The 23,289-nt window shown below is 38.1% G+C and overlaps 1 protein-coding gene across 2 annotated transcripts in view; it reads left to right on the top strand.

The window, feature by feature from the left end:
- Nucleotides 1-23,289, top strand: part of CFDP1 (craniofacial development protein 1) — a 133,729-nt gene that overhangs the window by 5,227 nt on the left and 105,213 nt on the right. For both annotated transcript variants that reach the window (XR_011499012.1, XM_014848625.3), the window contains exons 2-4: nucleotides 10,829-10,946; nucleotides 12,428-12,647; nucleotides 12,983-13,110. Coding sequence is in view for 1 of the 2 variants with exons in the window: in XM_014848625.3 (XP_014704111.1) it covers nucleotides 10,829-10,946; nucleotides 12,428-12,647; nucleotides 12,983-13,110 (466 nt within the window). In the remaining variant the exon portion in view is untranslated. The remainder of the gene's footprint in view (nucleotides 1-10,828; nucleotides 10,947-12,427; nucleotides 12,648-12,982; nucleotides 13,111-23,289) is intronic.

Raw genomic sequence — 23,289 nt, 5'->3', positions numbered from 1 at the left:
GCTAGAATATATTACAGATGATTTGTGTGTTTCATAATGCATGACATCAGAAGACACATGATAGCTGGTTGATTTCCATAGTTGTGGCTACTGGATGAGGATAATGCGAGTCTGATCCCTTTATTGTGTAATTGTTTTTTCCCTTGGAACTGGAAATTATTTTATGTGGCAGTATACTTATTGGTTAAAACTAAAGTTTTTTAAAAATTTTTTTAATATTATTTGATAATCTTTGCCTAATTACTACTATCATTACAGTGTGAGAAGTGATGTTTTTCTGGTTCTGTGGTTCTTCTCTATTAGTTGATGTTCTTCTGTGAAGTCTAACTTTCAACAATTGGGGCAGGATAAATGTTTAATTCATTTCCTTTAATTACCAATTTTCAAAATGGGAAGTAATTTTAATAGCCTAAAATGGCACAAATTATTTCTTTTTTCTCGTTTTTTTGAGGATCATGAAGGGTTCACAGATTTTTATCGATTCAGTTTGTTTTAGTCTGCTAACAGTTATTCCTTTTAATGCTCAAGTTATCACATTTGGTCACTAGGACTTCTTTCAAGCTGAGTTTTATATCCTTTTAATGTGACCCATTTCTTAAATAACTTCCTTGCTTTCTGGCACAGCAAAATGTCCCAGTTTAACCTTGTGCTTTCCTCCCTCAGACCTGAGATTAGCTGGGTTTTTTTCAGGGAGCCTTTTTTGTGATGAATGCAGTGATCCGGGGGGCTCAATGGGCCCTTATTGGTACCAAATGCCGGTTCAGTGTAGATTCCAGGTGGCCTCCGGTGGGTTTCTCTGAAATCCTGCTGTGACTACGCCAAGAACTGTCAACGAAAATAATCCATAACTAATCTGTAAATGAAAATTTGGGTGAGTTTATTCTGAGCTGAAATCTGAGGACCATGGCCCGGGGCCTTTCTTCCCGAAGGAAGAAAGGGCATGGAAGAAGTGGGGTGCACAGAGTGGTTATATACCCCCAAAGAGGGTGTTTCACATATGATTGAAATGTCCCTCCCACAATAGTCACAAGATTGCCCTGTCGGCACAGCACTTGATGGACACAGCAGGTAGTGGGTCTACTATCTTGGTGGGCGTAGCTGGAGGCAAGTCTATTGTCTCGAGCTGGGCTGACACAGGTGAGCGCAGCAATCAGTTTCTAGCCTAGGGAAAGATGCTTAATCCTTAAGGAGACGCCAACGTTGGGAGGGGGAGGGAAGTTGCACGTTTATCTCAAGGGCCTTTTGCTCTTGCCATAAGGAATCTCTAAAGCAGATATACAATGCATGCTCAACGGTTTCGGTCAGGCCCTTTTGGAAAGACAAGGTCAAGCTGAATTAGGTTTATACCAAATGGCTTCCTCATATTCTCCAACATATCCTATTGCTTGCCATTTTTATTTGTCAGTCACTAGGACTTCTTTCAAGCTGAGTCTTCTATCCTTTTAATGTGACCCATTCTTCTTAAATAACTTCCTTGCTTTCTGGCACAGCAAAATGTCCCAGTTTAACCTTGTGCTTTCCTTCCCTCAGACCTGAGATTAGCTGGGTTTTTTTCAGGGAGCCTTTTTTGTGATGAATCATATCAAAGAATGCAATCTGAACTTTAAAGAAATGCTCATTGCTACTGGAGTGACATTATTTCTGTGCTATTTCAGTGAACAGACTAGAAAACATTTCTCTTAAAAAAGGTTGAGATCATATTCATATATTTTTGTGTGTGTATGAGGAAGATTGTCCCTGAGCTAACATCCCTTGCCAATCTTCCTCTTTTTGCTTAAGGAAGATTGTCCCTGAGCTAATATCTGTGCCAGTTCTCCTCTATTTTGTATGCGGGACACCCCCACAGCATTGCTTGATGAGTGGTGTGCATCTCCACGCACAGACTGAACCTGTGAATCCCAGGCTGCTGAAGCAGAGTGTATGAACTTAACCACTACACCACCGGGTGAGCCCCTATATTCTTTTTTTTTTTCTGGTCATTTTAAAACTTTTTTTTTATTGAGGTCGTAATAGTTTATAACATTGTGAAATTTCAGTTGTGCATTATTATTTGTCAGTCACCATGTAAATGTGCCCCTTTACCCCTTATGCTCAGCCTCCAACCCCCTTCCCCTCTGGTAACCTCTAATCTCTCTTTGTCCATGTGTTAGTTTAACTTCTACCTCCGAGTGAAATGATACAATGTTCATCTTTCTCTGTCTGGGTTATTTTGCTTAACATAATACCCTCAAGATCCATCCATGTTGTTGCAAATGGGATGATTTTGTCTTTTTTTATGGCTTAGTAGTATTCCTTTGTGTGTGTGTGTGTGTGTGTGTGTGTGTGTGTGTGTGTGTGTGTGTATATATATATATATATATATATACACCGCATCTTCTTTATCAGATCATCAATCGGTGGGCACTTGGGTTGCTTCCACTTCTTGTCTATTGTGAATAATGCTGCAATGAATGCAGGGGTGGATAAGTCTCTTTGAATTGTTGATTTCAGGTTCTTTGGATAAATACCCAGTAGTGGGATAGCTGGATCATATAGTATTTCTAATTTTAGTATTTTGAGAAATCTCCATACTGTTTTCATTAGTGGCTGCACCACTTTGCGTTCCCACCAGCAGTGTATGAGGGTTCCGTTTTCTCCACATCCTCTCCAACAATTGATTTTTTTCTGTTTTGGTAATTATAGGCATTCTGACAGGTATAAGATGATATCTCATTATAGTTTTGATTTGCATTTCCCTAATGATTAGTGATGTTGAACATCTTTTCATGTGCCTGTTGGCCATCTGTATATCTTCTTTGGAAAAATGTCTGTTCAAATCTTCTGGCCATTTTTAAAAATTTTATTGAGGTTATAATAGTTTATAACATTGTAAAATTTCACTTGTACGTTATTATTTGTTAGTCACCATATATATGTGCCCCTTTACCCCTTATGCCCTCCACTCAACCTCCTCTGCCCATTTTTTGACAGGTTGTTTGGTTTTTTGTCATTGAATTGTATGAGTTCTTTATATATTTTGGAGATTAACCCCTTGTCAGATAACGTGATTTGCAAATATTTTCACCCAGTTGGTGGGTTGTCATTTTGTTCATGATGTCTTTTGCCTTGCAGAAGCTCTTTAGTCTGATATAGTCCCATTTGTTTGTTTTTTCTTTTGTTTCCCATGCCTGAGTAGACATGGTATTCAAAAAGATGCTGCTAAGACTGATGTCAAATAGTGTACTGCCTATATTTTCTTCTAGTAGGTTTGTGGCTTCAGGTCTTACCTTCAAGTCTTTGATTTTTGAGTTAATTTTTGTATATGATGTAAAATAATGGTCTGCTTTCATTCTTTTGCATGTGGCTGTCCAGTTTTCCCGGCACCACTTATTGAAGAGACTTTCCTTTCTCCATTGAATGTTCTTGGCTCCTTTGTCAAAGATTAGCTGTCCATAGATGAGTGGTATTTCTGGGCCTTCAATTGTGTTCCATTGATATCTGTGTCTGTTTTTGTGCCAGTACCATGCTGTTTTGATTACTATAGCTTTGCAGTATATTTTGAAGTCAGGGATTGTGATGCCTATAGCTTTTTTTCTCCAGATTGCTTTGGCTATTTGTGGTCTTTTGTTGTTCCATATAAATTTTAGGATTCTTCTGTTTCCATGAAGAATGTCATTGGGATTCTGATTGGGATTGCATTGAATCTGTAGATTGCTTTAGGTAATGTGGAGATTTTAACTATGTTTATTCTTCCAATCCATGTGCATGAATATCTTTCCATTTCTTTATGTCATCTTCACTTTCTTTCAGTAATGTCTTACAGTTTTCATTGTATAGGTCTTTCACCTCCTTGGTTAAATTTATTCCTAAGTATTTTATTCTTTTGGTTGTGATTGTAAATGGGATTGTATTCTCTTTTTTTTGAGGAAGATTAGCCCTGAGCTAACTATTGCCAATCCTCCTCTTTTTACTGAGGAAGACTGGCCCTGAGCTAACATCCATGCCCATCTTCTTCTACTTTATACATGGGACATCTGCCACAGCATGGCTTTTGCCAAGCGGTGCCATGTCCACACCCAGGATCCTAACCAGCGAACCCTGGGCTGCCAAGAAGCAGAACGTGCGTGCTTAACTGCTGCGCCACTGGGCCGGCCCCTGGGATTATATTCTTGACTTCTCTTTCTGCTAGTTCATTATTAGAGTATAGAAATGCAACTGATTTTTGTAAGTTGATTTTGTACCCTGCAACTTTGCTGTAGTTGTTGATTATTTCTAATAGTTTTCTGAGGGTTCTTTAAGGTTTTCTGTATATGCAGAATCATGTCATCTGTAAACAGCACGAGTTTCACTTCTTCATTGACAATTTGGATACCTTTTATTTCTTAATTGCTCTAATTAGAATTCATTAATCTGATTAATCGAATGCCTAATTGCTCTGTCCAAAACCTCCAGTACTGTGTTGAATAAGAGTGGCGAGAGTGGACACCCTTGTCTTGTTCCTGTTCTTAGAGGGGTAGCTTTCACTTTTTCCCCATTGTATATGATGATGGCTGTGGGTTTGTCATATATGGCCTTTATTATGTTGAGGTACTTTTCTTCTATACCCATTTTATTCAGAGTTTTTTTTTTTTTTTTCCTTTTTCTCCCCAAAGCCCCCCGTACATAGTTGTATATTCTTCATTGTGGGTCCTTCTAGTTGTGGCATGTGGGACGCTGCCTCAGCGTGGTTTGATGAGCAGTGCCATGTCCGCGCCCAGGATTCGAACCAACGAAACACTGGGCTGCCTGCAGCAGAGCGCGCGAACTTAACCACTCGGCCACGGGGCCAGCCCCCAGAGTTTTTTTCATGAATGACTGTTGGACCTTGTCAAATGCTTTCTCTGCATCTATTGAGATAGTCATGTGTCACATTGATTGATTTGTGGATGTTGAACCATCCCTGTGTCCTTGGTATAAATCTCACTTGATGTTGGTGTATGATCCTTTTAATGTATTGCTGTATTCGGTTTGTCAGTATTTTGTTGAGGATTTTTACATCTATGTTCATCAGCAATGAGGCCTATAATTTTCCTCCTTTTGTTGTCCCTGTCTGGTTTTGGGATCAGAGTGATGTTAGCCTCATAGAATGAGTTAGGAAGCATCCCATCTTCTTTGACTTTTTGGAATAGTTTGAGAAGGATAGGTATTAAGTCTTCTTTGACTGTTTGGTAGAATTCTCCAGAGAAGCCACCTGGTCCTGGACTTTTGCTTTTTCAGATGTTTTTGGTTACTTTTTCAATCTTTTTACTTGACATTGGCCTATTCAGGTTCTCTATTTCTTCTTGATTCAGTTTTGGGAGGTTGTATGGGTCTAAGAATTTATCCATTTCTTCTAGGGTATCCAATTTGTTGTCATATGGCTTTTTGTAGGTTTATCTTATAATTCTTTGTATTTCTGTCATATCCATTGTAATTTCTCCTCTTTTGTTTCTGATTTTATTTGAGCCTTCTCTTTTTCTTGTTGAGTGTGACTTAGGGTTTGTCAATTTTGTTTATCATCTCAAAGAACCAGCTCTTAGTTTCCTTGATCCTTTCTACTGTTTTTGTTTGTTTGTTTGTTTCAACTTCGTTTATTTCTGCTCTAATTTTTATTATTCCTCTCCTTCTGACCTTGGGCTTGGTTCTTCTTTTTCTAGTTGTGTTAGGTGTAGTTTAAGATTACTTATTAGAGATTTTTCTTGTTTGTTGAGGTGGGCCTGTATTGCTATGAATTTCTCTAGTAGAACTGCTTTTACTGCATCCCATAAGAGTTGGAATGATGTATTTTCATTTCCTTTGTCTCCAGATATTTTTTGATTTCTCCATTGATCCAGTGGTTGTTCAGTAGCATGTTGTTTAGTCTCCACATATTTGTGACTTTCCCAGCTTTTTTCTTGTAGTTGATTTCTAGTTTCATAGCACCATGGTTGGAAAAGATGCTTGGTATGATTTCAGTCTTCTTAGATTTATTGAGACTTGCCTTGTTTCCCAACATATGGTTTGTCTTTGAGAAGGTTCCATGTGCACTTGAGAAGAATGTGTATTCTGCTGTTTTTGGATGGAATGGTCTATATATATCTATTAGATCCATCTGGTCTAGTTTTTTGTTTAATTCCACAATTTCCTTGTTGAGCTTCTGTCTGGATGATCTATCCAGTGATGTAATTTGGCTGTTGAGGTCTCCTACTCTTATCATGTTGCTATTTATTTCTTAGGTCTGTTAGTAGTTACTTTATGTACTTTGGTGCTCCTGCGTTAGGTGCATATATATTCATAAGTTTTATGTCCTCTTGGTAGAATGTCCCTTTATCGTTATACACTGCCCCTCTGTCTGTCATTGCCTTTTTTATCTTGAAGTCTGCTTTGTTTGATATAAGTTTGGCAACACCTCCTTTCTTTTGCTTGTCATTTGCTTGGAGTATCATCTTCTATCCTTCACTCTGAGCCTGTGTTTGTCTTTAGAGGTGAGATGTATTTCCTGGAGGCAGCATATTTGGTCTTGTTTTTGTTTGTTTGTTTTGCTGAGGAATATTCACCCTGAGCTAACATCTGTTGCTAATCTTCCTCTTTTTTTTGGCTTGAGGAAGATTCACCCTGAACTAACATGTTTGCCAGTCTTCCTCTGTTTTGTATGTGGGTCGCTGCCACAGCGTGGCTGACGAGTAGTGTAGGTCCATGCCCGGGATCCAAACCCAGGCCACCAAAGTGGAGCACACCAAACCTAACCACTATGCTATGGGCCTGGCCCCTCAGTCTTGTTTTTTAATCCATCCAGTCACTCTGTCTTTTGATTGGAGAATTCAGTCCATTTACATTTAGAGTGATTATTGATATATGAGAGCTTAGTATTGCCATTTTAAATCTTGTTTTCTGGGTGTTCTATGTTTCTGTTGTTTCTCTTCCCATGTATTTCTGATGCCATTTCAGTTTGGTAATTTTCTATGATGGTTTTCTCATTGTTTATCATTTGTGTATCCTGATTTTTTGTTTAGTGGTTACCATGACTTTTGTATAAAAGATCTCATAGATGAGATAGTCCATTTTCTGTAGCCTCTTATCTCTATTAACATAAGCAGGTTCCATCCCTTACCTCTTCCCCAAGTTATTGTTGTCACAAATTATTCTGCTTTATGTTGTGTTTGTGATTAAAATGAAGTGTTTATAACTATTATTATTATTGTTTTTTTTAAAGATTGGCACCTGAGCTAACAACTGTTGACAATCTTTTATTTTTTTTCCTGCTTTATCTCCCCAAATTGCCCACCCCCCCCCACCCCTGTACATAGTTGTATATCTTAGTTACAAGTCCTTCTAATTGTGGCCCTTCTGGTTGTGGCATGTGGGACACCACCTCAACATGGCCTGACAAGCGGTGCCATGTCTGAGCCCAGGATCCAAACCGGGGAAAGGGCTGCTGCAGCAGAACACACAAACTTAACCACTCGGCCGTGGGGCCAGCCCCTATAATTATTTTTTATGCTTTCCTTCCCTTTATCTTTAATGTCATAGTTAAGTGTTTGCTAGCCTGTTCTGATAGCTGCGATTTTCTAGTTTTGCCTGTCTGTTTATCTCCCTGCTCAAGGCTTTGTAAAACTTTTTCTTGTTTGTTTCAGATGTGAATGCATTCTTAATCGTTTCTTGTAGGGGATGTCTTGTGGTGATGAAATCTCTCAGCTTTTGTTTATCTGGAAAAGTTTTTATTTCTCCATCGTATTTGAAGGATATTTTTGCTGGATAGAGTATTCTTTTTTTTTTTTTTTTTAAGATTTTATTTTTTCCTTTTTCTCCCCAAAGCCCCCCGGTACATAGTTGTATATTCTTCATTGTGGGTCCTTGTAGTTGTGGCATGTGGGACGCTGCCTGAGTGTGGTTTGATGAGCAGTGCAATGTCTGCGCCCAGGATTCGAACCAACGAAACACTGGGCCGCCTGGAGCGGAGCACGCGAACTTAACCACTCGGCCACGGGGCCAGCCCCCTGAATAGAGTATTCTTGGCTGAAAGTTTTTGTCTTTCAGTATTTTGAATATATCATTCCACCTTCTCCTAGCCTGTAAAGTTTCTGCTGAGAAGTCTGCTGAAAGCCTGATAGGGGTTCCTTTGTAGATATTCTCTTCTGCCTTGCTGCCCTTAATATTTTTTCTTTGTCATTGACTTCTGTCAGTTTTACAAATATATGCTTTGGAGAAGGTCTTTCTGTATTAATGTAATTAGGGTTTCTATTGGCTTCATTTACTTCTAATTTCTAGTTTCTTACCCAGGTTTGGGAAATTCTCAGCTATTATTTCTTTGAAGAAGCTCTTTGCTTCCTTCTCCCTCTTTTCTCCCTCTTGAATACCTATAATCCTTATGTTGCATTTCCTACTTGAGTCAGATATTTCTTGGAGAATTTCTTCATTTTTTTTGTCTCACTTCTCTCTCCTCCACATGAAGCATTTCTATATTCCTGTCCTCCAAATTACTAATTCTGTCTTCCATAACGTCAGCTCTGTTTTTAAAGGTTTCTGGATTGTTTTTTATCTCATTCATTGTGTTATACATCTCCAGCATTTCTGTTTGGCTTTTTTTTTAGAGTTTCCATCTATTTTGTGAAGAATTCCTTCCATTCATTAGTTTTATTCCTGAGTTCATTGAATGTCTTTCTGTGTTTTCTTGTAGCTCATTAAGTTTCTTTATGATAACTATTTTGAATTCTCCATCATTTAGATTGTAAATTTCTGTGACTTCAGGATTGGTTTCTGGAGATTTGTCATTTTCCTTCTGATCTGGTGTGTTAATGTATTTCTTCATAGTGTTTAATGAAGTAGATTTTTGCTGGCGCATAGTGGGAGTAGCTGGTTGCAGATTTGACCTGCTGCCTTGGGGGTGCAGTAGCTGTGTTTTCTGAACACATTGCATCCACTGGAAGTTGTGCCCGTCCACCGGAAGTTGCTGATAGGGCTCATCTGCATTTGCCCACTGGCTGTCACTGTGTGGTGGGTCACATGCGCAGGAACTCTGGTGCAGATCTGCTGCCCTGGCTGACTGGCTGAGCTGGTGCACTGGGGTGGCGGGAGGGGGCTGCTGCTTTCTTTTGCACATGAGAGCCCACTCTTTACTCACTGGCAACCTGCCTGGGCTGCTGGGCTTGGTGGGGGCACTCATATGGTGGCTGAGCCGCCTTGGTATAGAGCGTTCTGCAGGCTGGGATGCAACTTTAAAAGTGAAAATGTTCGTGCGGAGGCCTGACTGTTCCCCCGCCTCCTCTTAGAGTTGTACACCAGCCACTGCTTGAGGACCTGCAGATTAGATCACTGCCACTCAAGATGGGGAGGGGATCTACTCACCTCTTTCCACTGCTTCCCAGGGACCCAGTACCCCCACCTTCAGACATATGGCTATGTGATCTCTCAGACGTCCTGTAGTGCTATGTGGGTATCCTCTGTTGGTTAATGCATGTTCTTTTAGTTGTATGTTAGGAAGGAGAGACTGAAGGAACAGCTCACTCTGCCATCATGCTGATGTTGCCTCCCCCCAGTTCTAAGGTTTTTTTTTTTAAAGTTTTTCTTTTCTTTTGTTTTCCCTAATTCTGTTTCCTCTGAATTTCTTTCTGCTTGTTTTCAGTCTTGGCTTTCATATTAGAGGCTTTCCTCAAGTGTTTGGTGGTCCTTGGTTCATTGTAAGTGAAATATTTAAAAGCCGATCATATGTACAGCACTATTCAGAACAGCACTATTTCTAATGGCCCCAAACTGGAAACAATCTAAATGTCCATTAACAGAAGAATGGATAATTAAATTGTCTAGTCATAGAATGAAACACGATTTCAGGATGAGGATGAATAAATTACAGCTACATGCAACAATATGGGTGACTGTCACAAACAGAATGTTGAGTGAAAGAAACCAAACACAAAAGAGTACATGCTGTAAGCTTCTGTTTGTTTAAGGCTCAAAAACAGGCAAAACTAATCTGTGGTATTAGAAGTCAGGATGGTGGTTACCTTTGGCATGGGGGCAGTAGCTAGTGACAGGAAGGGGGCTCAAGTGGCCTTCAGGAATGCTGGTCATGTTCTGCTTCTTGAGCTGGGTCCTACTTATATAAGTATGTTCACTTTGCATAATTTCAGTGAGGTGTGCGTTAGATTTGTGTGCTTTTTGGTATGTGTGTTATACTTCAAATGAAAGTTTATATGAAGTAAAAAAGAAGAAAGTTAGTTCAATCTACATGTGGGCAGGATTTATTGACTGGTTCCTACAGACTGGTCAGACTGGGCATCCAGGAGACATTCTTTGGGGGCCCCTGAATGTCAGTGTCTGCGGATGGGAAATAGATTTGTTTGTTCTTTCTGCTATGTCTAACTGGAAGTCTTTAGTCCTCTTTGTAAATCTCTTTTATTCACAAGATAAGGTATCTTTTGCTTACTTTTGGAAGATATGCAAGATGAATTTGGAACATCAGTTTCTTCTTTAAAAAGAACAGTAGTAGTATTGGAATATTTCATTCATTCATTGAGCAAATACTTAAAAAGGCAAACAGGATCCATGACCTCACAGTGTGTAGAACATAGCAGAAATTGCAAACATTAAATATAAGTGGGATTAATTATGGAGGGAAACAGACTGCCACAGAAGCTTGCAATTCAGGAACTTAACCTAGTCTTCAGGGACAGGGAAGACTCCCCTAAAGAAATGATATTGTAGTTAGGTGAAGGATAGACAAAAGTACTAGACTTTTTTCATGATGAAAATGTCTCATCTTGATGTGAAAAACTTTAATCGTAATGAGAATGTCTCATCTTGATGTGAAAATCTTTACTCCTGTATGTCTGACCGCCCTATTATGTGATTCCAGGTGGAGAGTATAGTGAAGATGATGTGAATGAATTAGTGAAGGAAGATGAAGTGGATGGTGAAGAGCAGACACAGAAAACCAAAGGGAAAAAAAGAAAGGCTCAGAGCATTCCGGCCAGGTGATGCTGCCCTCAAGGCCCGTAGAAGTCAGGGGCTGTTGTCACAACCATTCCCGATGGCTGGGATTGGTCTGATGATAGATTTCTTACTGTCAGGGTTTCTTGCCTTTTTCTCTTCAAGGGAAACATTTGGTGACGTTTTAGTTTTAAGTTCTTGGTCTCTGGCAAGCTTTAAAAGGTTTGAGCTTTAATTTAAAAAAAATTTAATAGGTAATATGTACACATGATTAAAATGAAGGACTCACTTGCTATAAAAATGTGTACCCTGACCCTCGCCCTTGTTGCTTTGCCTCAGAAGAACTATGTTACCAGAGATATTCTGTGTATGTACAAGCATGTATGTATATATTTCCTACTCTCTAAAAAAAAGAAGGCAGTTGTATACTCTGCATATCATTTCTCACTTTTATTATTTCACATCTTAGAGATGATACCATGGTAGTACATTTAACTATACCTTAGTCTTTTCAGTGACTGCATAGTATTGCTTTATATGGGTAAACCTTAACTTTATTTAAGCATTCCCTTATTGAGAGCCATTTAGATTAAACCTCATCTTTGCTACAGCAGATAAGACTGCATGAATATTCTTTGTGTGTCTTTGTATGCGTGTAGAAGTGTATCTGTAAATCAAATCTGTACAAGTAAAATTGTTTGATCTGGGGGTTATGTGCAGTAAAAAAAATTTTAGTAAAGATTAGCAGATTACCTTCCATAGGCCTGGTACTAAATTATGCCCTCACCAAAAATTATGAAAATTCTGATGGGTTCTTTAACTTAGATAAGGGAATCTTCCATAGAAGTCTTTTATTCTCTTTGATTGGTGTTTCTGTCGTCCTGGGCATTGAAGCAAAAAGCAAATTGTAGTTTATAAAAAAGGAAAAACATAATTTTAGGTATTTGATGATTCACTTGAAGTCAGAATATTCTAAGAAGCAATTTAGTCTTAAAATTCTTGGGCCCAGTCCTTTTGTCCTTGAGTTTTTCTGTATTCCAGCTTTCATATCTTCAGAAAGTAAGAAGAAACATGGATTTTTTTCCCACTGAGAATTCTAGGAAGAAGTAGTGCAAATAAATTTGAGGCTGTCCTCAGTAGAACATGTTCTCTAAATAGAATGACTTTAAAAAGTCAAAAATATCTGGCATATATATATATTCTTGGAACACTTTTTCTGGACAGATTGATTTGTGAGGTGATTTGGGGTGTTTTCTTGGTGAAAATAGCTGGTCCTGACTTAGAACACTATATTTTGTTTCTAAGTGTATGGGGAAAATGCTAACTGTAAGAGCTCAGTTCTTTTTATCTTCCACAAAAATCTCAGCTTACCCCCCCTAGTCTCCTCCACTTTTAATCAGTAGTCCCACATGTAAAAGTTTTCTTGGGTTTGCAACATTATGTTTGGAATTGAGGAAGGGATAACTGAAATCATTTTGCATTGTCTGTCTTGTTTTTCCTTTTCCTTGTGACTGTTGGTGATTAGGAAGAGAAAACAAGGTGGCCTCTCATTAGAAGAAGAGGAAGAGGAGGAGGCCGATGAGGAATCTGGAAGAAGTAGCAGTGAGGAGGATGATGCAGCTGCAGAACAGGAAGAAGGCATTGGATCAGAGGACGCGAGGAAAAAGAAGGAGGATGAACTGTGGGCCAGCTTCCTCAATGATGTAGGACCAAAATCAAAAGTGCCCCCGAGTACACAAGTTAAAGTAAGTTGATAGATGAATGAGATGAATGCTTCCCCAGAAATACCATAAGTTCCCCAGATAGATTTTTTTTTATTTACAAACTGAGATTTGAAGCTCCAAGAAGTAATCAGACCAGATGCCTTTTGATACTAGTAACTCTACTAAGTGAAAAGCAAAGCATTCCCTGTGGTCGGAAAAATAAGCCTTTCTAATCAAATAAATTCCTAATAGATCTAATAGGTCTTTAACTGTTTAGAGGTGAAATGGTTAAGGATAGCCATAAATAGCATGTTTGGATGGTTCTTTTAGGTTTCCTCCTTATGTGAAACTGATTATATTTCTTACTTTTTTCATAGCAAGGAGAGGAGACTGAAGAGACAAGTTCAAGTAAATTGTTGGTCAAAGCAGAAGAGCTAGAGAAACCTAAAGAAACAGAAAAAGTTAAAATCACCAAAGTGTTTGATTTTGCTGGTGAAGAAGTCAGGTAGGATGACCTTCACAAACTTTCAAATTACTACTTTTTTAAAATGAGCATCTTTCTACATGATATTAGACATCTGTCCTTATTCTAGCCCATCATAGTGTCTTGAAAGAGTTATATTTGAGCTCAAGGAAACCAGTGGCTCCATGAATTATCAGGCAACATGAGAAAGGTCCTTTCACATATGGTAATGTAGTTTTTGGGTATTGTCAAGTGGTTGGCTGAACAGAAACATGAAAATGTAAGAATTAAGTATATGGTTCCACTTACTCATTGCCGTGTTTTGTGACTTTGGCTGAGTCCTTTCTCCCTTTATTTCCTTGATTCTGAAGTATGAGCCCCAGTGAAGCCTCTGAAATCAGGTGAAAATTAAAAAGACTAGGAGAGAAATTTGGTTCCAATGTTTTTATTTTTTATTTTTATTTATTTTTTTAAGGATTCGCACCTGAGCTAACAACTGTTGCCAATCTGTTTTTTTCCTTCTTCTTCTCCCCAGAGCCCCCCCAGTACATAGTTGTATATTCTAGTTGTGAGTGCCTCTGGTTGTGCTATGTGGGATGCCACGTCAGCATGGCCTGATGAGCGGTGCCACGTCCATGCTCAGGATTCGAACTGGCGAAGCCCTCTGCCACCAAAGTGGAGCACACGAACTTAACCACACAGCCACGGGGCTGACCCTGGTTCTAATATTATTTCCTCACCTTAGTAGTATTTTTTAAGTTCATTCTGAGGTTTGTTACTAGTTTAGAAAAACAGAGTCTTAATAACCTCTTGGCTGTTCTAGGTAAGCCACATGCCTAGGATTTCCTCTTGCTCATTTATTTAAATTTTACTTTGTGAAAACAGCAGATCTGTAATTTAGAGCTAAATGAGAACAGATGAAGTATGTCTCAGTTTTTTAGATGGTCACGTTTATTTTCTTTGACAGTAATTAATTAGACCTGTAAATGCTTTCTGAAAATATAATTTCCCCTAAAATTGATCTTCTTAAAAATAATATCTAGTTTCCAACAATTATTTCATCAAGTGAAAATACATCTTGGAAAAAAGACTTTGGCATTATTAGTTTTATAAATGGTGTGGAGCAAAACTTTTTATTATTTTTTAAAAAATTTTTCTCCCCAACTTTTTCTTCTGAAAAATTTCACACAGAAAGTTTTCAAGAATAACATTACAATGAACACTATATACTTATCATACAGATTCACCACTTGTTAACGTTTTGCCTCCCTCTCCGCCATCTATATCTGTATTTCTCTCTGTTTTGGCTGAACCATTTGAGAATTACTTAGAGGCATCATGACACTTCATTCTTAAATATTTCAGCACTGTTTCCTAAAAACAAGAGCATTCTCCTTCTTGATGCGGTATAACTCTCACTTCCAGTGAATTTCATATTAATGCAGGTTATTGTTTAACCTATCTGTGGTGAAGGACCTTGATTTTAAATTTTCAGCCTGCTGCAGACCAATATTTTTGTAAAACATAAAAAGGAATTACTAGAAAAATAAATTAAAAGAAGTACAAAATACAAGCCCAAATTTTTAATGAGATTTAATAGACAGACATAAAATTGCATTTAATAAATATAGTCAAAAGTGAACATAAGGGAGGGGCTGGCCCTGTGGCCGAGTGGTTAAGTTCGCACGCTCTGCTGCAGGCGGCCCAGTGTTTCGTTGGTTCGAATCCTGGGCGCAGACATGGCACTGCTCATCAAACCATGCTGAGGCAGCATCCCACATGCCACAACTAGAAGGACCCACAATGAAGAATATGCAACTATGTACCGGGGGGCTTTGGGGAGAAAAAGGAAAAAAATAATAAAATCTTCAAAAAAAAAAAAGTGAACATAAGGGAAAGAATTATATAGCTATATATATGCTATTTAATAAAGGTGTGAGTATAAATGATTGCTACAGGAAATCATTGTTATATGTATACATTTTTATTCTGTAATTGAAACAAAAAACTGAAAGTAAAATATCAGTTCTCAACACTTAACATCTAGGCTCACACTTTAAATAAATACTGTGTACATTAATTTTTAAAGTTTTTAATGTGACAAAACAGCTTCTTTCTTTCTTGTTAATCTATCTAATCTAAAGTTGGATTGATGACTTCACTACTCCTAGAGGCTAATATATATATAAATTATTTCTATGTTGGTTTTCCTTTTTTTTCCTTTGTAACACTCATTATAAACCCATCGCAGAGATATTTTTGTGAAGATGGAAGTATAGATTTTTAAAGCTATTTTATTAAGTTTAGGATTTTCAATTTTACTTTTATCCAACATGATGCCGGTGATACTATATTTTCTAAGTTCATCTTCAATGCTTCATCACTCGCCAGTTCCCACAGTTTATCCTGTCAAGCTATAATTAAATATAAGTTATATTTCAGTAGAAAAAAGGAATTCTAGGTGCATGAATTTCCTTTGTGTGGACATTGTTTTGATAGAAAATACAATTCAGAACATTCTGTGAAACACATTAATCTGTAGAAACTCTGTTCTTCCAGGCTTCTAGCTTTCATTTTTACCCTGATAATTTATTTGCTACTGAAAAACATATTGAATCACTTCTTTGCATGGAAGTGCTTAGATTATTAAAAGTACCAGAGATATCAGACAAATAAGCAGGTTTTACTGTCTAATTGTGTCTTTAAAATTGGGGGCCAAGTGGTTTTTTCTTTTGGACACGCTCTTTATTCTGTAGTTTGTCATTCTCAACAGAATTTTTCCCTTTTGTAACCATTGTACCTCAGCATGCAATTTAACATATGCACATTTATGATCAGCTTTGTTTATCACATATGAAGAGAGTCATATGAAAATTTAATGCATTAGCCTTATGTAATTCACGATTTTTACTACTGTACTGAGAACAGTGATTTTTTTTTGGTAGCACATTTTGCTCAATGAAGGAAGCAGTGTGTACCAATTTATGGTTTAGTGCAAGCTCCTTTATCCCGTCTTGGAGCCCCACCACTGGAACATATTCTTCCAAACAGTTAAACTTCACAGTGCATTTGTTGACAGAGTGTGATCCTAGTTCTATTATACAGATGAATATTAGTTATGTTTGTCAGCAAGAAACTAATGAAAGAATCCTTATCTGACATTCATGTTTAAATCACACATATCCCATAGTAATTTTCATGTTAGTAGTAATCTAGCATTCTTCAAATTGCACTGGAAAAACACACTTTGCTCACTTTCTTATAGTTTTCACTATTATAAGCCAGATGCTGAATACTTCAACCTGTGGTGTCATTGGAAAGTTGTACTTGAACCACCTTCTGTGTCACAGATTCACCAAGATTTTCAAGCAAATTTCTTTGATACAGTCTTACTAATGTCTTGGTAAAAGTCTGTTTTTTTTAGTTAGCAACCAAAAGTGCTCCTTTCTCAGAAGGCTGCAGTGCACTAATGTTAATGTATGGAACTTTGCGTCTGTTTCTTTTGGCTTTTTAGTTCAATACTCCTTCTTTCAAAGAATTCTTTTGATTTTGAACTTACGTCTTTATGTTTTGTATGTAAATGCCACTGAAGTTCTAATGGATTTGTTGCTTCATTAGCCAGAACATTTCTGTAAAGAATTCACTATGATTTGAGGACTCAGTGATGAGAAACCAAACTCAACATATAAGGGCTTATAGGTTAATAGCAGTTTTACCTCAGTTGGCCTTTGTTTCTGTGGAACCTCTTCCGTCCTCATCGCCTGACTTAGTGCTGCTGCTGCATTTGGGAAGATATGTGTTGTCTTTACAGAGACGTACAGTGAGGCTTGCTTTGCCATAAGTAAATTACGACTAAAGAGAAATGAGGGGCCAACCTCATGGCTGAGTAATGAAAGTTCTGCGCGCTCCCATTCAGTGGCCCAGGTTTGGGGATTCAGATCCCGGATGCAGGCCTACTCTGCTCATCAGCCATACTGTGGAGGCGTCCCACATACAAAATAGAGGAAGACTGGCACAGATGTTAGCTCAGGGTGAATCTTCTTCAAGCAGAAAAAGAGGAGGATTTGCAATGGATGTTAGCTCAGGGTGAATCTTCATCACAAAAAGTAAATTAATTAAAAAAAGAAAGAATACTAATTTTACTTTCTTAATTTAGTTAACTGATTTTAAGCTGTAAATTTTAAAACTCACACTTGGTTAACAATTAAAATGGTTCTAAAAATAAATGCTTACCTTTTTGGGTTTTAGTTGACAAAATAACCCTAAACTGTCACACACATTGTAATGTGGTCTTACTGCACATGACTGATATACTGACATCACGTGTGAGCACCTTGCAAGTTTGACAATACCTGAATTGGTCTATACTTTATTTAATGCAATGAGTCCACTGATCGTGTCATGAATATTGTGACATTGTCAAATTGCTAAACAGGTTTCTAAATACTTAACAATTTCTCTACCCATCTTGTCTTGGACTAATAACAGGTAGTTTTGCAGCGCACATTTTAAGTAGTTCTGTATACAGTTGTACTCAAATTTTTCTTGTTATCCCGTTAACATTCTTTCTAGCTCTATTTCTTGTTCAGTCCAACATCCAGTGCAGGATTACATTCTGCATTTAGTCTTTTTAGCTTCCTTGAAATTGGAACTGCTTTTAAGCCTTTCTGTATTTCACAACATTGATATATAATTTTTTTTTATAAAGATTGGCACCTGATCTAACATCTGTTGCCAATCTTTTTTTTCTTCTTCTCCCCAAAGCCCCCCAGTACATAGTTGTATATTCTAGTTGTAGGTCCTTCTGGTTGTCCTATGTGGGACGCCACCTCAGCATGACCTGATGAGTGGTGCCACATCCACATCCAGGATCTGAACCTGCAAAACCCTGGGTCCTCAAAGCGGAGTGTAGAAACTTAACCACTCGTTCATGGGGCCGACCCGATATATATTTTTTGAGTCTATTTGTATTGCAGAATGGTCATCAGTTTGGATTGTTGAATTGTTTCCTCTTGATTACCTTCAGATTAATCACTTTAGACAAAAATACTACACTGATGATGTTTTGGCCTCCTCAGTGCATCATGTCAGTAACACTCAGTACTGGTGGTAAGTTAGACCACTTAAGGCAGTATCTGTCAGAATTCTCCATTGTAAAGACACCCTTTGCCTTGATAATCAGTCATTTGGGGGATCCATTAAATAATTCTCGATGATGTGAGTTAGTAATGTATTTTGCTGCCGGAAATCACACTGGAAACTCTTGAGTTGTCTGATAGAGGGTAACAGAACACTGACAGTACATCTTTACTGGTTTGAAATTCCTACAAAAATGATACAGAAAGTGTTTAATACACCATTAGGAATATAGGTTTTAAAATTTTTAGAAATCTTTGTTGGCTTGCATTATTTTCTTTGTGTCATAGGATATCTAAGAAAGATTTATGGTAACTTTACCACTGGCCCTACAGAGAGAGTAAGAAAAGCTGGTGAATAACTGTTGCTATGGGAAATCATTAAATTTACTGATAAAATTAAGTTTTCTGGACTTATTGACATTTATAAACATAGTTGTCTGACACAAATTTCCTCTTTCATTTTTTAAAGCAAGTGGATGGTAATTTTAGATACTATATGGGGGAAGGAGCCTGCTATTTCTATCATTTGTCAGAAGAGGGCAGCAACGTGTCTCTATCAAAAGCAAAACAAAGAAACATCAGAAGGGAAGCACTTTATTTTTCCATAATATAACTCTTTCACACACATATTCAAAAGTAGTATATACTTATTGCTTTAAAAAACATACATTTTAGAGATATATAACATGACAAGCAAAAGTTCTCTGTAACTCCATCCTAAAGGAGACAGTAACCCCGTTAATAGTTGGCATGTTGGCAGGATTTTTTTTCAACTTAAATTATTTATACTTAAATTTAGGTTTTATAAGCCACCCTGATGTAGGAACTTAGGAGGCCTAACTTTTAATTGACAACCAGATGCAAACTTGGTGTATGAAATTGAGCATATCTTGTAATCTCTTGATGTCATCATTCTCCTTTTTCTTTTTGTCTGTGTATCAAGTTAAGAGCATTACAACAACCTTAAGAAATGTGAGAAAGAGCTAGTGATGGCTGGGAAGAATTTGTAAGTATAAGCATAAGGTAGTGTTAGCACAAAGTTAGTCTTTTAGTTTTTTCTAATTATGTTTTAATTGTTAAGTTTGAGTTTTAACTTTTTGTTTTGTTTTTTTTCCCCACTTGAAAAATGTGTAGCTTATTAACCTTGGGGAATGAGGAAAAATAGTATTTTTTATTCTTCCCTCTCACATAACCAGCTGAGCCAGTTAGTTCAGGCTTTCCTAGATGATTCACCTTTTGGAAAAGGCCAGTCATGGAAAGTTTCTGTCTAAATAAGGACTTTTCAGGAAGTTTTGAGTAAGTGAAAATGAAGTTAAAATGGAATTTCTGCTGATAACATTTGAATTAACTATTGCGAGTAGAGGGCCTTTTCCTCTCAGAGTTCCCTCTCATATATTAGAAGTGGTATGTGATTTAACTGTTCTCCTATTTGAAGATATTTTGATCACTGGATCTCTTCTTATCACTTGGTAAAAGTGGAGTTTTTCTAGGTATGTGATCAACGAAGAGTAATCTTCTGCTAATGTTACTTTGTGTTGATTACCAAAGTCCCTGAGAGAAATGTACGAGTTTCTAGAAGTTGGTTCCTGGTGAATATGAATAGGACTTTGGCACAGAAATTAACAGAGATACTCCCACAAGTTATACCTTTGCCATGCTTCCTTTATGGCATGTACTATATAGCATGTATTATCATGACTTGTTTTCAGTGCTTGGCTGTCCCAATAGACTGTGAGCCCCTTAAGGTGTGAGACCATGTCATATCTTTTTATATGTCCCACATCTAACACAGTGCCTGGATCTAGGTTGCTTTTCAGAAAATTTTCACCAAATTGTCTTAAGTGGCTGCTATAAAAGTTTTGTTAATCCTGTGGGAAAACAAGTAAAAAACAAGACCAAATGTGCTTTGCATAAAGGCTTCTTTTACTTTCCCTATAACTTGGGCCACTTGATCTTCATCTTCTCTTATCACCAACCTAAACCATTCTAAAATTTCACAATGATGTGCCTTGATGTGGATCTTTTTAAATTTGCTATGTCAGATGTTCTGTGTAACATTCATTTTGTGGAAACCCATCCTTTTAGGAAATTTTCTTTTTTGTTGATGACCTCTCCCATATTTCCCCCTCTAAAATTCCTGTTAGTTAAATCGATGTAAGGCTAGGCTACGCTATGCTGGGGTGACAAATAAATCCAGAATTTCAGTAGCATAACAGAGCACACATTTATTTTTACTGGTGCAAAGTCCAATGCAGGTTGGCTAGTTCTCTGTCTTATAACTCAGCCATCCAAATCCAAGGTTGCTGTAGCAAAGGAAGAAGGAATAAATAGATTTTCATTTAATTCCCTTGTTTTCAGAATGAGACTTCAGTCTTGCCCTTTGAGTCTGGAACTTCTGTGGTTTTCATTTCTCCAAAGAGTGATGGGTTCTGCTGAGTTGGGTGGTAGACAGTAGCCTCTGGTACGAGGTGGAGAAGGGGATCTGGAAGCTAATTGCTCCTGAGGCAAACTTTCAAGTGGTTTTGGTCTTAACCCCTCTCCTCCATTTCAAAGGTTCCTGGTATCTCAATCTCCTGAGCCTTTGTAGAATGCTGTTATAGATTGGCTTGCTTATTGTTGGCCATTCCATATGGCTACAGGATTAGGAGATCAGAGGAAACCAAAACCTAAGCCAACTACTACTTGTCTATTTGCTTTCTACCTGCAGAATATGTGATTGACATCCGTTTTCTGTCTGACATACCTCTTCTTATTATCTTTGTGTAATTTTGCCTTTGTAAATTTATTTACCAGTCTTTAGTAGGGTTTTGATAGGGAGTGAAGAATAAAGCATGTATTCAGACCACCGTTTCTAAGTGGAAGTTTCCACTTGTTCTTCATGAGCCGTCTTAGGTCTGCCCCAGATTCTACCCAGGGGAAGGAGATGTACAGCAGCTCGTTCTAGTCCAGTACTCTGGGACTCTGCATTAAGCCTTAGGTTTGAATGTTGGTTTATTTTGGTTGTCCATAGAGCGGTGTAAGGAATTACGCCAAAGTTTAGTGGCTTAAAACAATTGTTTTATTGTAATTTCTCATTGTTCTGGGTATGACTGGGTTCAGCTAGGCAGTTCTTGCTCAGGGTCTCTCGTGCAGTTGTAGTTAGTGACTGGGTCTGTGCTAGGAAGGTTTCTTGTGTAAATCATCTTGCAGGTTTCCTTACTTTTGTGTCTGGTGCCTGAGCTAGGAAGACTCAGACACTTGGGAGCTGGAATAGGTTTCTCAGGCATCTCTCCCTATGTGATCTTCCTATATGTTCTCTCCAGCATTGTGACTTCAGAGTATCCAGACCTCTTATGTGGTAACTTGGGATTTCAGAGGCACATTCTCAAGGAAGAGATCCACGTGGAAGCTGTATCACCTTTTATCAACCAGCCTCAGAAGTCGCGTAGTGCCACTTTCACTCAACTCCATAAGTCAGGGCAGCCACAAAGCCTACCCAGTTTCAGGGAGTGGTGACATACACTCCCCCTCTCATTGGGGTAGTGTCAGGTTCTGGAGGAGCATGTGGGATGGGAAATTTGTGGCAACCATCTTTGGGAAATAGAGCCTACTACTGGATTCTCTCTAGTATTGCTGCTTAATCTCTGGGCAGTCTTGAAAAAGTAACTTCCAACCCCTTAGATTTCAGTTTTCTCACTGATGAAATGTAAATGTGTCAGCTATTGCTACAGAAATGCTGTGTAAGAAACCATCCCAAAACTCTGTGGTATACACCAGTAAACATTTGTGTATTGCTCATATGTTTCTGGATGTCTGGGGTTCAGCTGGCCTGAGCTTGACTCCAAGCTGCTAATTGAGTTCAGGTCTGCAGCATGTCTTTTTCAGCCATCTTTGGCCAGCACCTACTTGAGGCATATTCTTATGGCTAAAGGGAGGAACTCAAGGGGCAAGTGAAACAGCACAAACACATTTAATGCTTCTGTTCCTGTCAGATCAGCTAACATCTCATTGACCATTGAACCAAGTCATGTATCCAAGCTCAACATCAGTGAGGTGGGGAAGTATCTTCATCAGTAGGGAAGGAGTGAATATTTGCTGAATGGTGGTCTAATCTATCGTATAAATTCTCCCTCTTATTTTTGACTCTTGACGCTTATTACTAAGAGGTTCATTTGGGACAGTAGAGGGACTCACAAATTAAGCCTCATAGAGAGTAGGACCAGATTTTGGAGGGTCTTGAACGCGAGGTTCAGCCATTTATATTTGATCCTCTGAGTAATACTGAGCCATCACAAGAACTTGAGCAGGAAAGTAACAGGTTTTTTTAAAATAAACCTGTTATTCAGGTTTAAACCTGTCGCCTTCAAAATAATTTGGCAGTCTTTCTCAGTGAAGATTCTTCATACAAAACTCTCAAACTCTTATTCTGTGCCACTTGTGTGAGTGACACAGTACTGAGTGCAGGAGTGAGGTGGCTCTTAATAAGAAAATTTGGTTCTGGTCCCAAGAAGCCTAGAAGGAAGAAGAGAAGAGAGAGAGATTGATATTCCTGCAAAGCTAGAATTTATGGGATTCACCTGTCATTCTTGTTCAGTCTTATTCTGGATGACCTGGTTGAACACTCATAATACAATGACTGTACTCTTGGACCCTCCCACAGATAGATTGGAATTTAAACAAAATTCCTGAGATGTCTTTGTTGACTTGATAAGCTTAGGCAGGTATTAGGTATTTCTCATCTCTTTATCTGAAATTTCAGGCACCATTAATATCTTTATATGATCCTTTAGGACTCAGTTTTATTGAGGGCAATTTTTCCAGAGCTGAAATTGGAAAGGATTCTCAATCATCTAGCTTTCTTCCACTCCCAAATTAATAGTACCTATTTAGCCCATTTCAAGAGATTTTGTTTCATCTTTGGATTGTTTTAGGTGTAGAAAAGGAGCCTTCTGCAGAGTCTTTTCATTTGTTTATACTGTTGCTTTTCTCCTTGAAATAATGCCAGTGTTCTTCTCCCAAATATTCCATCTCCTCATTCCAGCTTTTACTGGCCTTTGAGTGTGAGTCCGAATCTCCATGTGCAGCACAGGGGGAGAGCCTTCTT

This window comes from Equus asinus, chromosome 28 (genome assembly GCF_041296235.1).
Source record: "Equus asinus isolate D_3611 breed Donkey chromosome 28, EquAss-T2T_v2, whole genome shotgun sequence".
NCBI lineage: Eukaryota > Metazoa > Chordata > Mammalia > Perissodactyla > Equidae > Equus > Equus asinus.
The sequence above is the reverse complement of the archived record's forward strand: the minus strand, read 5'-3'. Positions and strand labels throughout refer to the sequence as shown.